Source organism: Hemicordylus capensis, chromosome 4 (assembly GCF_027244095.1).
Source record: "Hemicordylus capensis ecotype Gifberg chromosome 4, rHemCap1.1.pri, whole genome shotgun sequence".
Taxonomy (NCBI): Eukaryota; Metazoa; Chordata; class Lepidosauria; order Squamata; family Cordylidae; genus Hemicordylus; species Hemicordylus capensis.
Window position 1 is genome coordinate 246,256,943 of NC_069660.1, and position 19,870 is coordinate 246,276,812.

Genomic DNA, 19,870 nt, shown 5'->3' on the forward strand with positions numbered 1-19,870 from the left:
TACAAGTGAATATGAACTTCCGCAAGATCACCAAACAAATGTTTAAAAGAAGAAGACAGTAAGAAGTGAGGCCTTTTAAAAAGCCTACTTATGCACTTATGTTCACCATAAAGTACCACTGGGAATCAAACAGAGTCAGGAGGCTTTTCAAAAGGGGAAAAACGAGATATATTTTATCAAAAGAGGAGCACAAAATGCACCATGCAGGTGCACAAAACAATGTTCTGCAAGATCAACAAGTAATTTTTTAAAAAATGAAAAAAGTGAGGCTTTAAGAAAAGGTGTTCTATCAGCATGGCCCCTCCATATATCTCAGAAGAAACATCCATGAATATTGGATATATTGAAGTAGTTGATATAATGGCGACATAATATGCATGATGGATCTGCTAAAATAACCTCTCTCCAGAAAATGACATAGGGGAAGCAGGAAGAGATCTGGTCACCAAATTCAAAGAACACCTAGCAGATTCTAAATACATAAACAGGAAAAACCATGTTCGATACATATGAAAAACAAACATAATGGAATAACAGTAACGTATTAACCAGGTACTTAATTGGATTGGGGAAAGTCGTGGATATAGGAGTGTGGATTTTAAACAGTGGGACATAGAACACTGAAGCTGACATATATATGGCGAAACGTCTGTTCTTTGTTGCAGTTTCCTTTTTATGTTTTAACTTACACAATAAAAAAAGGTATGGAGAGAAATTTTGTATCCAAAAAGTATCCAAAAAGCCATTGTAAAAAGTGGAACTTTTTAGCGCAATGGTAATGCAGGCTAAGCTCCAATGCACAGGGGAAAACCCAAATCGTGTATGGAGTGCTCCCCAATATCTCGCACAGACTTCAACATAAATCCGCCCAATGTCTGAATGCACACCTGTCCTTCCTGTGGTGAAGCAAAGTAAAATCACCATTTGGGAATGGCCCTGTTGATGCTAGCAATCTTCTACATGCAAAGCAGATGCTTTTCCACCCAGTCACTGACTGCATTAAAATGATAAAGTGATGTTCTTCCACTGAGCTATAATCCTTGCCTCTCTGTACAACTTTAAAATGAAATGTAGCAGTGAAAAATGTGATAATCTCACTTCCTTTATCTAGGATGAATATTTATTTATTGGACATTCAGCGATACTAAAAGACACCACTGATTTCTGATAATTGTTCATTAAGCAAAACCTTCTCGGCTTTCACCATGCCAAATTCCGGACTAACATGCAAACAAAAGGTGTCATGATTAGCTGGTGTATAGAGGCTGTAACTCATTCAACAATATTGCTTCTTTTCCCTTATTGCCGATTTGCTCTTCACCATTGCTGGTTCATCTGCATCCTCTTATCTTTTAATTTACAGCTGATCTTCAATGCATTTCCCCAACAGCAGCATCATTTGCTTTTAGGGGGCTTGTAGCAGAGCCATTTGAGGTCCAGAACCTCTGCTCTAAATTCATTGCTGGATGCCAATGACAACCTTTTAAAGAGATTAAACCGGCAGGCCTCACAGGGGATTGCTACATTCTTATTTACTTCTACAGGTGGCTGTCAGCCACGGACCTGGCACCCATGGTTTTGTGTATCCACGGTCAGGCTATGGAGACCCGACCTCGTTATACGTGGTTGAAAAAATAGTTCAGTTTTGCCTAGCGCTGAGGTTATTTCCAGCCACCATTTTGCAGTTCTTTCCTTTAAAATATAGAGATATATATATCCCGATTTTTCATGGAAAATCGGCTGGATTGGGGGGGGGGTTGGCGGGGGGGAGCATTGCTGGAGACCTGGAGAGCATGGCACTTCACTTATTAGTTATTTCACTTGTTTCTGCCTTTTAACACTTTTTTGGGGCCTTTTTGGCCCTCCAGGAACCTAACCCCCCCAATTCCCATTCACACAAGGTCTCGTTATCTGCAGTTTCATTATCCACGGTTTCATCCAAGAATTGAACCCCAGCAGATAACAAGGGCCACCCATATTGATATAGCATCTTATATTAATAAATAATGTAATAGAAGCAATTGACATATGTTTGGATGCATCCTATTCTTACATGTATATACCATGCATAAATGTCTAGAGTAGTTTCCTTCTGCCTGTGTTTCTGGAGCAGTACATACATTTTCATCAGAAGATCTGTGGTGAATAAGTATCATTGCTCCCCTTTCATTTATGGACAATCTGAAAAGCACACAGTCATTCAGGGTTGTTGCCATAGCCCAGTGGTAAAGCATCTGCTTTGCATGCATGCCGAAGGTCCCAGGTTCAATCCCTGGCATCTCCCTGGTTGGGAAAAACCCATCTGAAATCATGGAGAGTCACTGCCAGTCAGTGTAGACAATACTGAGCTTGATAGATCAATGGTCTGATTCAGTATAAGGCAACTTCCTATGTTCCTATTCAGGGCTAGAGAAGCAGTCTCAGAAATAGAAACAAGGTGTAAGTGAATCCAGCATATATTTAGACCATGTGCTTTCAAACATTGTCTGAATCAAAGTAATATTTACATAAATATCAAATACTTTCCTGCATGTGCAATATTGTGTGTGCAAAATAGACTTTTAATGAGTAAATGCTATACATGTACATGTATTATTTATTAATATTTTTATATCACCCTTTGTCCGAAGACCCCAGGGCGCTTAACAAGAAGATAAAAACAGGAATAAAACCAATAAAAACTGCTAAAACAAAAACACAGCTACATTAAAAAGAGAGCTGTGGGACACTCATTGGCCAAATGCCTGTTTTTAAAGGGTGGCCTTCAAATACAGTTATACATTGTATATGGACTTTTTAATCCTAGATGCAGTCCAATCATGTTTAATTGGAAATAAGCCCCAATGAATTCAAATGGGACTCACTTCCAAACAAGCAAGAACAGTATTGCTATCTTTACGGACCACACATTTAACATGAAACATACATGCTTACTGTTGTAGAATTACACATTAATGCAATTTGCAACTTAGTTCATAAATACTCCAAAGCAATACATGATTTTAAATCTTACTTTTAAGCACAGGACAAGACACTAAAATGAAAGCATTAAAGTAAGTCCTTTCTCCCCTACCACAAAGGATGATGGAAACGGATACAAATCATACAATATTGCCATGCAGGCACAGGTGTCTTACACTGTCTTTGCAGTCCACATCTACACGTCCACTGTTCAACAGCAGCTGAAGAAGCGCTAAGTTTCCTTTCCTTGCAGCCCAGAATGCAGCATTTGCAAGAGGTGTTTCCTTCTGTCAAAGGAAAACCAAAACACACCAAAAATTAGCTAAAGTCTGTTTCATATCATTAAGTCCAAACCGCCATTCACAAAACCTCTCTGGTAGGAATCTTTTTCTGCCAGGGGCCCTTTGATTTTAACAGTACATACTCTCCAGGTTTGGGGCAGGGTGAGTTCTTAGCAGGCAGAACAAAAAAGCAGATATCCCCCCAAAGTAAACCTATTCCCTTGCTACCACTAAGAACAGGATATTGTACTATAGGGTATTGGGCCTGCACTAATGCAAGTACAGTGACAACAGAAAAGTGCAAATGGTTGCGTTATCTGGAAAGACCAGACAGTTGCTAACCTGTGGTAGGTTTGGAGTGTGAGGTTGTTCTGATTTGTGTTTTGTTCTAGTTCTCATGGGAGTGAATAAGCCTCAATGTTCATTCAAAGGGATCAGACCACTGTAAAACAAGCAGCAAATAACTGCTTTTAACCTTTTGGCTTCATTAGAGATTGACAATGTTGTTATTGGCTCTGCTCGTGTGCATGTTTACAACATGCAAACATTAAGCAGATGAAACTTTTCCCCATCATTGTATTTCCATGCCAAGAAAAGTTGCATCTGCTAAATTTCTGCAAATTTCTATTAAAGGCACAAGAAAAGGAACTTTCTTCTTTCTTTTTTAAGTGACACCCTAAGCTTCAGCAAAATTTACCCCAAAGTCAGGGAGCACTTAACACACAATTTGGGTTTTTCATCGGGTGTTACAGTGTAGCCTGATTTATAGCCGGGGTTTAAAAAAAAATCCACTTTTTGCTTTGGGTTTTTTGGGCAACTTCAAACTTACAGTAAAGCCTCTCAAAAAAGCCGCAGTAAAGCTTGCTGTCTGGGAAAGCTCCTGGGACTAGGAATTTGTAAAGCATGTTTTTAAATTACCAGTTGAAGATATCCCATAATTAAATGCTCCTTCCTCCCTTCACATCATTCAGCAAATTCTCATCATATTTTGAAAACAATGTAAATTTAATATGTTCACTACATTTAAAAAATGGAAACAAGAAGACTCATTTTCTGAAATCAAGCCTGATTTCAACAAGTTGGTCAGTGAACAAAGTGTTAATTTTCTAGAAAGCCTCTATGTATGTCATGTAAAATTACACTGCCTACTTCAAGATTTTCCTCACCAATGCCCATGTTGCTCGGGATGAGTTCTCCCATCAGTTATGTAATTGGTTATGTCTTATTTCACATGTAACATCAAATGTTACATGATTTGACACAATATAAGTAAACCTTGTGCTCACGCTCCCTCCTCCCTTGTGCCCTTTGATTCAATGAGTTACTTCCTCCTCAGAACAAATGATATTTCCCCATTACACTCAAATTGGCAAACAATAGTTTGCATTTGCCCTGCAAACCAGTAGCAGCCATTGCAGGCACTGTTGGTGGAAGGGGAGGGAGGCACATGGCGAGAGGCACCTTTAAGCGTATATTAGTAGGTGATTACCTCCATACCCGAAAGCAGTGCCCAGCTCTTCCTGCAATGGGGGATCGGCTCAGCCACTCACCTGACGGAGGCCATTTGAGTGGTTAGCAAATAGCCTCCATGTATGTGCGGAGGCCAGGTGAGTGGCGGAGCTGATCCCTCATCACAAGAGGTGCAAAGCTGCTCGGAGCAGCTTTCAGGCGTGGCGATAACGGAGGTAAGCACCGGCTAGTTTATGCTTAAAGGTGCCTCTCACCCCACCCCCCACCGGGGGCACCCACATCAGCTGCTACTGCTGCAAACCATGGTTTGAGGCTTGTTTGCAATCCTGATATGGAGAGCAAGCACAAACCATTGGTTGCCAGTTCAGATGCAATGTGTATAGTTTGCACTAGAGGAAATAACTCATTGAACTGAAACATGCATAGGGAGGGGCAGAGCGGAGTGCTTGAGCATATATTATGTAATCCCAAATAGGGGTGTGCACAAAACATTCAATGCTGAGCCAGTTCACCTTGAACCGGGCCGGTTTGGTGGCATGGTCACAAACCAAACTGGGGGCGGTTTGGTCTGCAATCGAACCAGTTCGGGCGGACTGGTTTGGCATCAGGTGGGTGAGCAACAAGAGAAGTAGTTTAAAAGTCTTACCTCGCTCCCCCAGTGCAGCCCAAGTGTGCACGCCTCTTTAGCAAGCTGCCCATGCGGCAGTGGCGCAGTTCCAGCCTCCACACATCCTTTAAACTCCCTCTCTCACCGTTGCCCCTGGCCACCCCTTAGAGGATTCACCCACCCCTTTACTTGTATTCACCGGATTCCCATTTACAAGTATAGCCACTCGAACCGTTAAACTGGTTCAGTCAAGCAGACCGGACCAGTCAGTCAGTCTGACTGAACCGATTCAGCAACATGCGTTTCAGTTCAAATTCAATCCAAATTCAAACTGAACCACGATTTTTGGTTCGTGCACACCCCCAATCCCAAACATGCTTTGTTTTTATGTGTAAACCAGCCCACCATGTCTGCTAAAAAAATTAACAGAAGCAAAGACTTTGGGCACTACATTCCAGATTAAGATTATAAACTGTTTTTGCTAAATATTAGACTGAGATATATTTTGTGGTGGATGCATTCTGAGAAGTCATATGAGAATTTTTGTGCAAGTTTATGAGGATGATATGAAAGAATTGTGCTTTTTTAAAATGTAGAATGGTGCTTAAATATTATTTTATGACATTTGCTGTGACCTTTAGGAGGATATGCAGTCAGACACATCTATTGTATCCAGGCATCAAAATGTCCTAGGCTTAGGCTAGGCTCAATGACACTGCAAAAAGAGAGAACAGACGTCCAGTTTACTCACTGCATTTTCCTTTGCAAGCAATAACTATTTATCCAAGTATGGGCAGCCACAGAAACATAGAGGGAGGAAATAGGAGCTGGCTTTATTAGACTAAAGGTGAAGAATCTCCATTTGAAAAGTTTATATAGGTCAGTATTCTTCAATGAAAGGCTCCAGGCCAGGGGGGGCTCCCATGGACCCGAAATGCAGCCTCCTGCCTGTTTATTAGGCCTGTGGAAAACTTCAGCCAAAGCCAAATATTCTGCACTGCTCCACTAGCACCATACAGAGCAACTGTACCCAAGGAGGTGAAAATGAACAGCATGCCCCAGCGGGTAACAAAAGGTAGTGGCAGTGGATGCCCCTGGTGAGGGGGGGCCTTGTACTTGCCACCCCCTTTGGCCCCCCTGCACCCGAGGCCTCCTTATGGAAGGGCTGCCCCTGAATGCAGGCACCCACCAAGGTCCACAGTCAACATCTCTAGCGCCCTGCTTTCCTGCTACTGCCACTCCTCTTCTCCTCGCGGTCATTACTTATTCCATTGCCCTTTTGAGCAAGTGAGCAATACAAGGAGCAAGGGAAAGGCTCCACCAACCTTGCCCTCTTCCTCTGGGCAATCATGTAGATCGGTAAGCCAGTAAATAGGAATAGGGCAAATACTGGGCACTGCCAGAAACAGCAAGGAGGAAGTGGGCCCCTCAAGGAGGGGGGCCCGTGTCAAGGGCCCCCCAAACTTGGAACTGAAACCCCCACCACCCATGAAAGTCCTGTCATTGTATTTGTTTTTTCTTCTTCAGAAGCTGCGCACTCTAGAGACCCTTCCTGATGGTGGCTTATTTCACAATGAACATGGAGGCTGTTCTCAAGCGCAGGAGAAACTGGGCTAAGGAAGCCCAACCTGTTTTTGCCCACACGTGAGAACCGTGGGGAGCTACTTGGCTCCCAGTGGTGGCACAGCAACAAGCCTGCCTCTGGAATCCACCTACAAAATGAGGTTAAGGTTGACTCAGCCTTCCATCCTTCTGAGGTCGGTAAAATGAGTACCCAGAATGTTGGGGGCAATATGCTAAATCATTGTAAACCGCTTAGAGAGCTCCGGCTTTAGAGCGGTATATAAATGTAAGTGCTATTGCTTAAGGGAGCAAGCACTCTTGTAACCTCATTTTGGCGATCATCTGCCAGCCCCGGATGCTTGCCGCCCAGGCTGGAATTCTGTGGGGCTCCCAGTCAACATCAGGGGGATCCCCATAATGCCCCATGCTCTAGCGTGGGGCCTTATGGTATTTCGGGGAGGGAAGACACTCCCAGCCCCCCAACCTCCACGCTGCCTGAGGAGGCAGCTGCACGTCTGGGCGCGCAGTCTCTGCGCCGACTCTTCAAGAGGATAGTCTCTGGGGGAGGTAAGCTTTTGGAGGCTTCCTCCCCTCACCCCTTTTGAGCTCTTTCTCCGATCATGAAAAAGGGCTCAATGCTTGTTATGGAGAATTTTACAAGGTGACCACATGACATCATGGGTGTTCTGTGTGAGATTCCCATGAAATGGGGATTCCCATGAAACAACGCCTTGGGGTTGTTTTTTAACGAAAGGCGGTATAGAAATGTAAAAATAAAATAAATAAATACCTTATTGTTCTTTTTCCCCATTGCTCAGATATTCTGACATGAAAACCCTAGAGGGACAACTTGTATGATGAGGAAAGGTATAGACAGACCAAGGGCCAATTTGTCTGCATGAAAGGAGGCATGGCTTTCTGCATAGGTGATGTATCAGAGGGCTGCCTCCCTTCCACACCTGCACACACCTTTCCTATTTTACTTCCGCTAATTATCTTGGACACCCCAGTGGATGATCTATGCTAGGAACTGGACAGAGGGAGTGCATCCCTGTGGGTTCTCAGGGGCTTTCAGTACCACCGACCAAGTATCCTGGTTCAGCTCTCTGAGTTGGGGCTGAGTCCTACTTGGAGGGTTGGATTCAAAAGGTGTTATGGGGGAACTGTTGCTGAGCCCCAGGGCCACTGACTTGTGGGGCTCCACAGGGTTTGATTTTGTCCCCCTTACTGATTAACATCTACATGAAACCGCTGGGGGGGATGGCACCCCACTCTCTCTCACTATGTCACTTGATCCCAGGGAGGCAGAGGAGGGTCTGAGCCATGGTTTGGAAGCCGTGATTGGGGCTAACAACCAGGTACTAAATCCTGACAAGACAAAGGTGATGATGGTTGGTAGAAAGCCTGATTAGGATATGAGGTTTCAGCCTGTTCTGGATGGGGTTGCACTCCCTCTGAAGGAGTAGGTTCGCAGCTAGGGGTTCTCCTGGATCCAGCACTGCTCCTATCTGGTGGTGGGTAGCCAGGAGCGCCTTTGCACAGTTTAGGTTGATGCGCCAGCTCTGACCCTTCCTTGAGAGGGCTGATCTGGCCTCTGTCATGTAGCACTTGTATTATTGCAATGCACTCTACATGGGGCTGCCCTTGAAAAGCATTCTGAAACTACAGCTGGTGCAGAATGAGGCTTCCAGATTGACCTCTGGGACTGCTAGCAGTGCACATATGACTCAACTCTTGAAGACACCGCACTGGCTGCTAATCTGTTTCTGGGTACAATTCAAGGTGCTAGTAATTACTTTTAAAGTCCTAAATGGCTTGGGCCCTGCATACTGTAGGTACTGCCTGCTCCCAGCTGAAATATCCCCATCTGGCTAGATTGTCTGGGAGGGCTCTGCTCCTTATGCCGACACTTTCTGAGGCTTATTTGTTGAGCACATGGAACAGGGCCTTCTCAGTTGTTGTCCCCAGGCTGTGGAACTCACAGATGAAATCCGCACAGCTCCCACTCTCTCAGCATTTAGGAGAGTGGAGAAATGGGGGTGACTCTATGCTTTCCTGGAATCTACTCTCAGCAGAAAGATTGCTCTGATCCCAAATCTAGGAGCACACCGCTCCTTCAAGGTAGGCTGCCACCAGTTGAAGACTGATCTAAAGCCACTGATCAGGCTTAGACACGGCTTCACCAACCTAGAACTCTCTGGCTTGGGACTTAACAGGCACTGTACAGCCAGAGTCCACACAACCCAGCTCAAGACAACAAGATATTATGCTGAAAACAACAGGACAGTAGCGAATGACCTTATGAGACACATGGGAAAGAGTTCTGCAAGTTAACCCTTCAGAACCTGTTAAATCAGACTGAATCTACTTGTAAGTATATGAACTTTATTAAGAAATGGGTTGCACACAGAATAAGGAATTGGGGGGAAAATAGGGTGGAATTGGGAGTAAAATAAGGAATACAGGGATTCAAAAGAAAATACAAAAAAAATTACTAACTGACTAGAACCGAGTTTTACCTTAGTCTATCAGTAGACAGGTCCTTCGTTGGGAGAGCATTATTACTCTCTACAGCAGGCATCCCCAAACTGCGGCCCTCCAGATGTTGCTGAACTACAACTCCCAGCATCCCTAGACACAATTTTTTTGTGGCTGGGTATGCTGGAAGTTGTAGTTCAGCAACATCTGGAGGGCCGCAGTTTGGGGATGCCTGCTCTACAGCTTCTCCTGTGGAATACCCATTTGCAGCTGGAAAAGGGTGAACACTGGCCAGGCCTTTGCCTCTAGCTTTAAAGCCATGAGGGAGGGGGTGATCTGGCTCCAGGGACTGTGGGTCTCACACCTGTCCATAGTTCAAAGAGTATTCTAATTTCCTCCCCTCCGTGTGGTGAGATGCAAAGTGGCCCTATCTCCTGTGTCAGATAAGATCAGGGAATTAGTGAAGGGAGGATCTGTGAGACATGATGCTCTTGCTTCAAGATGATGGAGGTCTGCATTTGTCACAATGAGAAAAGTGAAGACTGCACTTTTTATTCAGGCTTTTGGCCAATGAGTTGCCCCTTTCTCTCTTTAAATTGTTACCTGTGTTTGTTCCTTGTTTTTTTAATTTACATTTTATTTTATTGTTTTAATCTTGTTGTTAACCAGCCTGAAGTCTTAAGCGAGCCAGCATGGTGTAGTGGTTAGAGTGCTGGACTAGGACTGGGAAGACCCGAGTTCAAGTCCCCATTCAGCCATGAAACTAGCTGGGTGACTCTGGGCCAGTCACTTCTCTCTCAGCCTAACCTACTTCACAGGGTTGTTGCGAAAGAGAAACTCAAGTATGTAGTACACCGCTCTGGGCTCCTTGGAGGAAGAGCAGGATATAAATGTAAAAATAATAATAATAATAATAATAAGATGAAAGGTGGTATATAAATAAATAAATGCCCTTTGCCTTTTTAAAATAACTGAGACCAGTATTATTGTTATTAAGATTCTCCCCAACACTTTTATTTTTTAAAAAATAAAGGCCTGCTCCCTTTCATGTAAACAACAGTGAGACTTACTCACCGGTAAGCGTCACTGCTGCTAATGAGAATTCCTCCCTTGAAGCAGTGAGGAGGAAGCAAAGAATTAGGAATTCTGGGATAGGGCTGTGCATTAATTTGGACTGCTAATGAGAGGTTTGTTTGTTTTTTAACACTGTTCCTATCCCAAATGCTCTGATCATGGCGATTTAAATGGCAAAAAGTCAAACCTCAAAACTTTAAAAAGTGTGCATGCACAGAAACCACCACACCTATCTGCTTGGAATTTGGGTAGCATCATGGACTCAAAATGGTCTGGCATACATGCATATTTGACCCATCAAGTTTGTCAGAGACTAATAAAGCACTTAACTTCAATCAAGTCAGTTCAAACTGATGAAAACACATAATCACAAAGTGGAACAAAAGGTAATATAATAAGATGCAGGCTGAAGAGAAACATAAAACTATCCCTGCTAACTTGGCAAAGAGGCACCTTTAACATTGTGATTCTCTTTATTTAGCAGAGGGAGAGTAACTGGCCCTATCCACGCCCAGCACAGCATACCTCCAGTGACTGTTGCTGGTGTCTATCTCATGTTTTGTTTTGTTTTTTAAGATTGTGAGACCTTTGGGGACAGGGATCCATCTTATTTGTTTATTATTTCTCTGTGTAAACTGCCCTGAGCCATTTTTGGAAGGGCAGTATAGAAATAAAATAAATGAATAAAAGTATAAATAACATCAGCTACAGAAGGCCACACTACTCAGGACAGCACAAATACTACAATGCTATCTTTAATTTTTCTTTAGTTATCCTAGACCCTTGGAAAGGGACCGATAATTAAAGTACCAAATCCAGTCAATAACATCTGGCAGACTGTGTGTAAATAATATGATATGTGAATATGTAAATAATGTGATAATAAAAATAATATATCAGTAAATAGTACTGAACAGAAATCCATTTTTAAAATAGTACATCAACTGCATAATTCCAGAAGAATGTATCAGTGCTATTATCAACTGCCTCTTGTTTTTTGATAAGTCATATGATAAAGGACTCATATACTAACTGCAGTCCCTATTGTAAGCAAGTACTGTGAGCAGTAATGCCCTATATAGATAGATATCGAATTTATCCTATACAGGAACCCTTCTGGTATAGGAATAGTGAGTCTCTGTACACAGACAACACACAAACACACTATCCCTGTACTGGGTGTGTGTGTGTGTGTATAAAATCAAGAGTTAAGTAACTTCAACGACTGCAAACTTTGTGTGTGTGTATAAAAGGTATCTCACCACTGCTAAAAAGCTACAGACATAAGCACAATTACATCCCCCCACTACCAGTTCGGAAACATTGACTTTTGCTTTTGCTTTTTTAACTCCCTTACTGCGGAGAAGCCTGCCTAGCTCCATCTTTTCTTCAATTTCAGAAAGCAGCCAAAAGTTACTTGTTGCAAAAGGGTTTGGTATGACATGTGCAGAAATTGTTTTAGCTTTATGTTCTGTTTTTAAATTGAAAAACTGCTCTTTTCAGGTCTGTTGTTTTGCAATATGCCATTCTTTGGAACCCTAGACTGATTAGTGTTCTTAAATCCACCATGAAATCTTTTCTTTGCAGCCTCCTCAAAAAATACAATTTCGGAGAATTTGTCTGCTCTGTGCAGGAAGGATCCTGTCGTGCCACGCGGCTCCTCGCCCGCTAGCTGTTGGTTTTGCTAAGACTCCACCCTGCACTGTGTGAAGTACTACTAGTAGGGGGGGAAAGGGCGCTTTTGAGCATGTACAGACTGGAAAACTCTCTCCTCATCTCTCAGGATCGACGACCAACCCTCACACACCCTGGGATTAGGAGAACGAAGGTTTGACAGGGCAAAGGGCAAGGCACCACCCCACAGCCTGTGCCCGGTGCAACTGAAACCTGGAAAGGCACGAGGAGTCGCCCCCCAAACTACCCCGGGTTAACCTTTCAATGCTTTCCAATGGCTGTTTCAGTCCGAAAGCAAACATTTGTCTCTTGACCAGCTGCTGGCGGCGCTTAAGCGAGGAAAGCGCCCCTGAAGAGCCGCCACCAAAACAGAGGAAGCTGCTCAGCCGGGCCTGCACGACTATCTGCAGTGCTAACAGGAGGTCACCGCCGCAGGAAGACTCCCGTCCCCAGCCCCAGAGCGGCTGAGCGGTTAGTGCTTACCTTAAAAGACATCTTGTAATCCGCAAAGCAGTTCATGCCGGACACATCCAGTGGAGCCGCCGTATCGCTTCCCCGGCTGCTGCAGAGCTTGGCGGGCCTTTTCCGGCGTCGGCAGCAGAAGCGCGACCATTGACTCGCTTTGCAGAGGGATTGGAGTAGAGCTGCGTCTGGCTGCAGGCAGCAGCACCGCACCCGCCCGAGCCGGCGTCTGGGTAACAGAGGCGGCAGCCAGCCAGCCAGCCAGCAGCACGAGGCCTGCTGCTCTTCGGGAGCTGCATGCTTTGCTCGCTCATCACTGCCTCCTCGGAGAATTGTTTTATTTCCCTCGCCCGGTTGGGTTACACACTCGCAAGCCCGCAGCTCCTGAGCTTGCAACTCTGGTGCTGCAGGGCACGAAGAACGGCACCCACCAGCTCAGTCGGCACGTTTTAGCCACTCGGTCTTTGCAACGCGATGCTATCTTCTCTCTGTCTGACTGATCGTGCATTAATAATCAAATTCAAGGAACTCCGATTTGGGATCTTGTTGTTCCGAGCTAATGGAAACAACCTAAAAGAAGAAGAAGTAGCCAGCGTGGTGTAGTGGTTAGAGTGCTGGACTAGGACCGGGGGGACCTGAGTTCAAATCCTCATTCAGCCATGATATTAGCTGGGTGACTCTGGGCCAGTCACGTCTCTCAGCCTAACCTACTTCACAGGGTTGTTGTGAGGAGAAACACAAGTATGTAGTACAGTTGGAGGAAGAGCGGGATATAAAATGTATAATAATAAGTAGTAGTAGTAGTAAGCAAATGCCTTATTAGAACCAATTAAGACGTCCACTAAAGAATCTTTTGAGATTTTCTAATTATGCCTAAAAAAGATATAACCCTACTGTTCACTTTTGGACAAGACAGAGCTCCTGCATCATCAGAAAGGTGAATTTTTGATACACACAAGTTATTGATACACACATATGTAACTTGTATGGTTGAGGAAAGCTGCAACTGCTGAAATTCCTTCTTCTAAACAACTCATAATGGTACAACAGCCCTGACCTCTTTTGCAACTGTTCAACTCTATTCAATAGCCACCTAATGGCGCAGTGGGGAAATGACTTGATTATTGAGCCAGAGGTTTCCCCGTTCGAATCCTCGCTGGCTGGTATTCCCAGACTATGGGAACCTATATCGGGCAGCAGCTACTTAGGAAAATGTTAAAAGAAAGGCATCATTTCACACGCAGGAGGACTCATATACTAACTGCAGTCCCTATTGTAAGTAGGGACTGTAAGCAGTAATGCCCTATATAGATAGATTCTGGTAAACCCCTCCTGTATTCTACGAAAGACAGGAAACAGAGGATAGGGATAAATTGAGAGGTTTCACAATGGAGGGAAGTAAGAATTGGAGTCCCCCAGGGATCTGTACTGGGACTGGTGCTTTTTAATTTATTCGTAAATGATCTAGAAGTTGGGGTAAGCAGTGAGGTGACAAAATTTGCAGATGATATCAAACTCTTTTGGGTAGTGAAATCCATAATGGATTGTGAGGAGCTCCAAAAAGATTTCTCCAAACTGGGGGAGTGGGCGACAAAATGGCAAATGCAGTTCAATGTTGGCAAGTGTAAGGTGATGCACATTGGGATGAAAAACCCCAACTGCAAGTATTCACTGATGGGATCTGTGCTGCCGGTGACTGACCAGGAGAGAGATCTTGGGGTTGTGGTGGTCAGCTTGTTGAAAATGTCGACTCAATGTGCGGCAGCTGTGAAAAAGGCCAATTCCAGGCTAGGGATCATTAGGAAGCGGATTGAAAATAAAACTGTTCATATTATAATGCTCTTATATAAAACCATGGTGCGGCCACACCTGGAGTACTGTGTACAATTCTGGTTACCACATCTAAAAAAGGGCATTGTAGAACTGGAAAAGGTGCAGAAGGGGCCTAGAGCACCTTTCTTATGAGGCAAGGCTGAAACACCTGGGGCTATTTAGTTTAGAAAAAAGACGACTGCGGGGAGACATGATAGAGGTCTCTAAAATCATGCATGGTGTGGAGAAAGTGGATAGAGTGAAATTCTCCCTCACACAACACTAGAACCAGGGGTCATCCCATGAAATTAATTGCCAGGAAATTTAGGACCAACAAAGGGAAGTACTTTTTCACACAACGTGTGATCCACTTGTGGAACTCTCTGCCACAAGATGTGGTGACAGCCAACAACCTGGATGACTTCATGGAGGAGAGGTCTCTCAACAGCTACTAGTTGGAGGGCTATAGGCCACCTCCAACCTCAATGGCAGGATGCGTCTGAGTACCAATTGTAGGGGAGTAACAGCAGGAGAGGGGGCATACCTTCAGCTCCTTCCTGTGGGCTTCCAGTGGCACCTGGTGGGCCACTGTGTGAAACAGGATGCTGGACTACATGGGCCATAGGCCTTATCCAGAAGAGCTGTTCTTATGTTCTTAAAGACAACCACAAGGCTCAGTGGTCGCCAGGAGTCAATACCGACTCAAGAGCACACTTTACCTTTACTTTAACCCTATCCAATAGGATTGCCAACTTTTACTGTAGCAATGTGCCTTTTTAACAGCAGCTTGATATGCTGGCCATGCTGTGAAAAGCTTCCCTTGCTGATTTAGATCTAGTCATTTAGTTTCTGCCCACCCTACAGTCCAGATTATTATGCACACACATATACAGGTACTTACCATGGAACTAGTCCAGAAATGGTGAAGATGTCAGATTTACATGGAGGCACAGTCTTTTTACACAAAAATACTTTAGATCATCAGGGGCTCCCCTTTGTATCCCCTGATGTTGTTGGACCACAACTTCCATCATCTCCAGCAACTATAGCATTTGGCCATTGTGGCTGGGGATAATGGAAGTTGTACTTTCACAGCATCTGGAGAACTAAGGTTGGAAACTCCTGCTTAGATACTATAATCATGGAAGTACTGACTCCAACATAAAAATCATGGATACTGCATTGAGGCACACATTCTCATGGATCCTCATCATTTTTATAGGGATACATCTCTAATTCACTCACTACAGTTCACATCCATGCTACAGAGTGCACTGTGATATTTCAGATCTACGTCAACCCTAGGTAGCAAAAAAACAGCTGAGATTCAAATCATCATGATTTTTTAAGGCCACAATGCCATGACCTAAGGCCACAATGCCATGACCTAGCAATGCCATGCCATTTAATGAACCTTTCGTTTTTTCCCCTTTTAGCTCACTGGATACGATGCCCCTGCCCCCACCCCTTTAGCAGAGCACTGCAGTGCCCTGGTAGAAGCACATGAAAAAAATTAGCCAACTTTTCCAAATATAAGGTAACACCACCTTAGTGGGCTTCTATGTTATTTACAAGAGTTTTATTAAATACATTTGCAATACTGTCAGCATTTAACTATGCTTCTAGTTTTAAATCAGGGAAGCTCTCTTTGAATAGCATCAGCAAAATATAGCAATGGGAAAGATGTATGCACCAGTCACTCAGCAATTACTGCCATTTCCATTAGTTATTTAAAAGCCATTATTATTTCAATGTGAATGGAATAACCTCCGTTTACTTCATACTTAACATATGATTTATTCTTCATTGATTGGATGCAATATCAACATAATACGTTTGATCAGACTAAATTGTCCTTCTAGCTTCAAAGCTTGTCTTTGTCTAGTATTGGATACTTCACAGTAAATCTGCATGCACCAAAATAAATAATGGAGCAATCTGTAAAATTTCATTTATTCATTGTCTTTGAACATGTAAGTTTTAGGGTCTGTAGATGTATGTCTTTATTTGAGCTAATTGCCAGTGGTGTCTCAACTCTGCCTGAAATTGTCTGGTCCTTCTAGAATGCTTTTACACAATATGATCATTACTACACCCTGTGGCACTGAATTCCATAGGTGAATTGCATACTTTTGGGGGGTGGACATCTTTAACATTATGAGCCTGTTCACACAATGATTGCAATGTTAGGTCAATGAAAATTGGATAACCCTGCACATTCTGAGATTAATGATGAAGCCGTGAAAACACAACTTAAATGTATTTTTGTGGTGTGAATCTGGGATCAGTGAAAAATCCTGAGTTCATACAACATGCTCTGTAAGAGTACGTGCTGACATGCACCACCAGGATCTCTGGTTTTCATTTACCTGACATCACAATGATCGTGTGAATTAGCCTTATAAATAACGGGTTGTATTCAGGTGCAGGGGGAAGATCAAGGTGGCAAACTGCTCTAGAACCTCACAAGGTGGAGGGTCCCCAACAACTATTGCTTTTGTTATCGACTGACAGCATTTGGCAATGGGGTGCAAGAGGAGGGCCCAAAGGCTATGTTTTGCCCTACAGCCAGGACTCCAAAGAAAGTTAGTCATGACTAAATCTTATTGAAATTAATGTGACTTAGGTTAGTCACAACTAACTTGTCCTTTGATTTCCTGGGTTCTTAGTTATGACCCAACGTTCTTTGGGCAGGACCCAAATTTTATAATATTTAAATATGATGCATGTGAATGTCATGGCGTGGTCTCCTTATTCATGCAAAATTCATTTCCGTAATCATTTCACAGGCCTCTGTCATTTTCCCTTCTTTTTCTTTCTGACATTAAATATGTCTAATCTTAGCCTCTTTTATAGGGGAGCTGCTTCATAATCACAAGAAGCTGTTTATATTTCTTTAGGACCTTTTCAGTATCTAAAAATATTTCTGTTAGTGTGGTGTTGTGGTTGGAGTATTGGAACAGGAGACAGGGAATTCTGGGTTCAGCCCCTGCTCCTCCATGAAGCCTTGGGCCAATCACCATCTCTCATCTTAACCTCTACCACACACAGTTGTTGTGAAGATAAAATGGGAGGTCAACAATAAGCACCACCCTGGGGTCCTTGGAGGGAGGAAGGAAGGGATAGAATTCTTCTTCTTCTTCTTCTTCTTCTTCTTCTTCTTCTTCTTCTTCTTCTTCTTCTTCTTCTTCTTCTTCTTCTATAGTAGAACTATAGTTCTACTAATACCAGTTGCAGGAGAGATGGCATGCCTCAGCTTTTGCCTGTGGACTTCCCAGGAGCATGTGGTGGACCACTGTGTGAAACAGAATGCTGGGCCTGATCCTGCAGGGCTGTTCTTATGTTCTTACTACTATTGTTTCTCATACTGTTATATTCCAGTTAAAGATTAGGTGACCTGAACTGTTCTTAGAATGTGGGTGAATCAGGGGCGTAGCTAGGGGAGAGGGGGGGTCTGTGTTTGCCCCTCTTCCCTGCAGCCCCTCAGAGTGAGGGAGATAATGAAGAAAATAGGGAGGAGTGGAGCTGGCGAGCCTGGGTTCTTTGAACCCATCCGCTCTACTATAGCTCCACCCCTGGGGTGAATCATTTATTGCCACAGGAGGAGGAGGAGGAGGAGTAATAGTAGAAGTAGTAGTAGTAGTAAAAGTATTTTTATGTTTATTCTTTTTCTACCGTAGTAGCTCCTAACTTCCTTCCCTTTTTTGAGCCAATTGAGCCAATTTTTTTAGCAATGTGTCAGAAGATTTAGCTGTCATACAAATCTACCACACAATTGCTCCACTGTCTTTTTTAGCTATTGTAGAAAATTAATTTCAATATGCAGTATTATCTATCTATCTATCTATCTATCTATCTATCTATCTATCTATCTATCTATCTATCTATCATGACAGACAGATAGACATACCGCCTGACATGCATCCTAGTGTACATAAATTAAAATACAACAAATATAAAAACAGGATGAAATGATTAAAGCAATTATGATATAAAAGCAATTAAAATTCATTAAAATCCTGAGAAAACAGGTCTCTTTTAAAACAGCCAGAGACTGAGAAACTCTGATTTTAACAGGGAGTGCATTCCAAAACCCTGGGACAGCCACAGAGAAGGCCTGGTACTGAGTAGCCACCAAATGGGCCAGTTGTAGCCATTACTGGATCTCCTCAAATTATCTTAATAGGCAGGAGGGTTCATGACAAAGGAGGCGCTTTCTTAAATACCCTGGACCCAAGCCATTAAGGACTTTATAGGTAATAACCAGCACTTTGTATTTTGCTTGGAAACATATAGGCAGACAATTCAGTTCTTTTAAAATAGGTGTTATATGGTCTCTTCGGGTTATCCTGGAGACCAGTCTGGCTGCTGCGTTCTGCACCAACTGTAGTTTTCAGACTACGTACAAAGGCAACCCCATGTAGAGTGCATTACATTAAAGCCTGAAGGTTACCAGCATATGTACCATTGTTTTAAGGTGATTTTCCTCCAGAAATGGGCGTTAGGGGTGTGCACGGAACCGCTACACTGCGGTCCGGCACTGGGGTGGGGGGTAGCTTTAAGAGCGGCAGGAGGGTTTACTTACCCCTCCCGCCGCTTTCCCCGCTCTGGCACCGTAAAGTTACGAGTAATTGGGGTGGCAGGATACCTCCCTTCCGCCCCTTCCCCGATGTTGCTCTAAAAAAACCTCCCAGTAGTCCTTTGCGTCTCTGACGTGCGCGCGCGCAAAGGACTACTGGGAGGTTTTTGTAGAGCAAGATCGGGGAAGGGGCGGCAGGGAGGTATCCTGCCACCCCAATTACTCGTAACTTTACGGCGCCAGAGCAGGAAAGCGGCGGGAGGGGTAAGTAAACCCTCCTGCCGCTCTTAAAGCTACCCCCCCACCCCCGAACTGAACCACCCAGGTCCGGACCGGTCCGGAGGCCTTTTCAATGGCCTCCGGACCGGTCCGGGCCCATCCCTAATGGGCGTAGCTGACATATCAGCCAAAGCTGGTAAAAAGCACCCCTGGACGTTGCCTCATCCTGAGAGACCAGAGAGAGTTTAGGATCCAGGGGCATTCTCAAGCTATGTACTTGTTCTTTCTGGAGGAGTCTCACCCCATTCAGAAAAGGCAGATCTAACCATTTATTGAGTTCTGATCCCCGACAGTCAGTACCTCCATCTTGTTTGGATTCAGTTTCAGTTGATTATTCCTCATCCAGCTCATTAGCGGTGAGGTGGCAAAATTTGCAGATGACATCAAACTATTTCGGGTAGTGAAATCCAAAAGAGAATGTGAGGAGCTCCAAAAGGATCTCTCCAAACTGGGGGAATGGGCATCAAGATGGCAAAATTTTAGATTATGAACTGCCCAGGGACTTTTTTTGTATGGTATGGAGCAGTATAGAAATGTACTTAATTACTTACTCACTTGCTTACTAAACAAACAAACAAATGAATAAGTGTGGGTCAATGTTAACAAGTGTAAAGTGAAGCATATTGGGAA

General features: G+C 43.8%; 1 protein-coding gene across 1 annotated transcript in view; it reads right to left on the reverse strand.

Moving 5' to 3' along the window:
* Window positions 1–13,003, reverse strand: part of ANKRD29 (ankyrin repeat domain 29) — a 40,078-nt gene extending 27,075 nt beyond the window's left edge. The window contains exons 1-2 of the mRNA XM_053246922.1: window positions 12,592–13,003; window positions 3,138–3,248 (exon numbers count right to left, since the gene is read on the reverse strand). Coding sequence (XP_053102897.1) covers window positions 3,138–3,248; window positions 12,592–12,627 — 147 coding nt within the window. The 5' untranslated portion in view covers window positions 12,628–13,003. The remainder of the gene's footprint in view (window positions 1–3,137; window positions 3,249–12,591) is intronic.
* Between the last annotated feature and the right edge of the window lie 6,867 nt (window positions 13,004–19,870).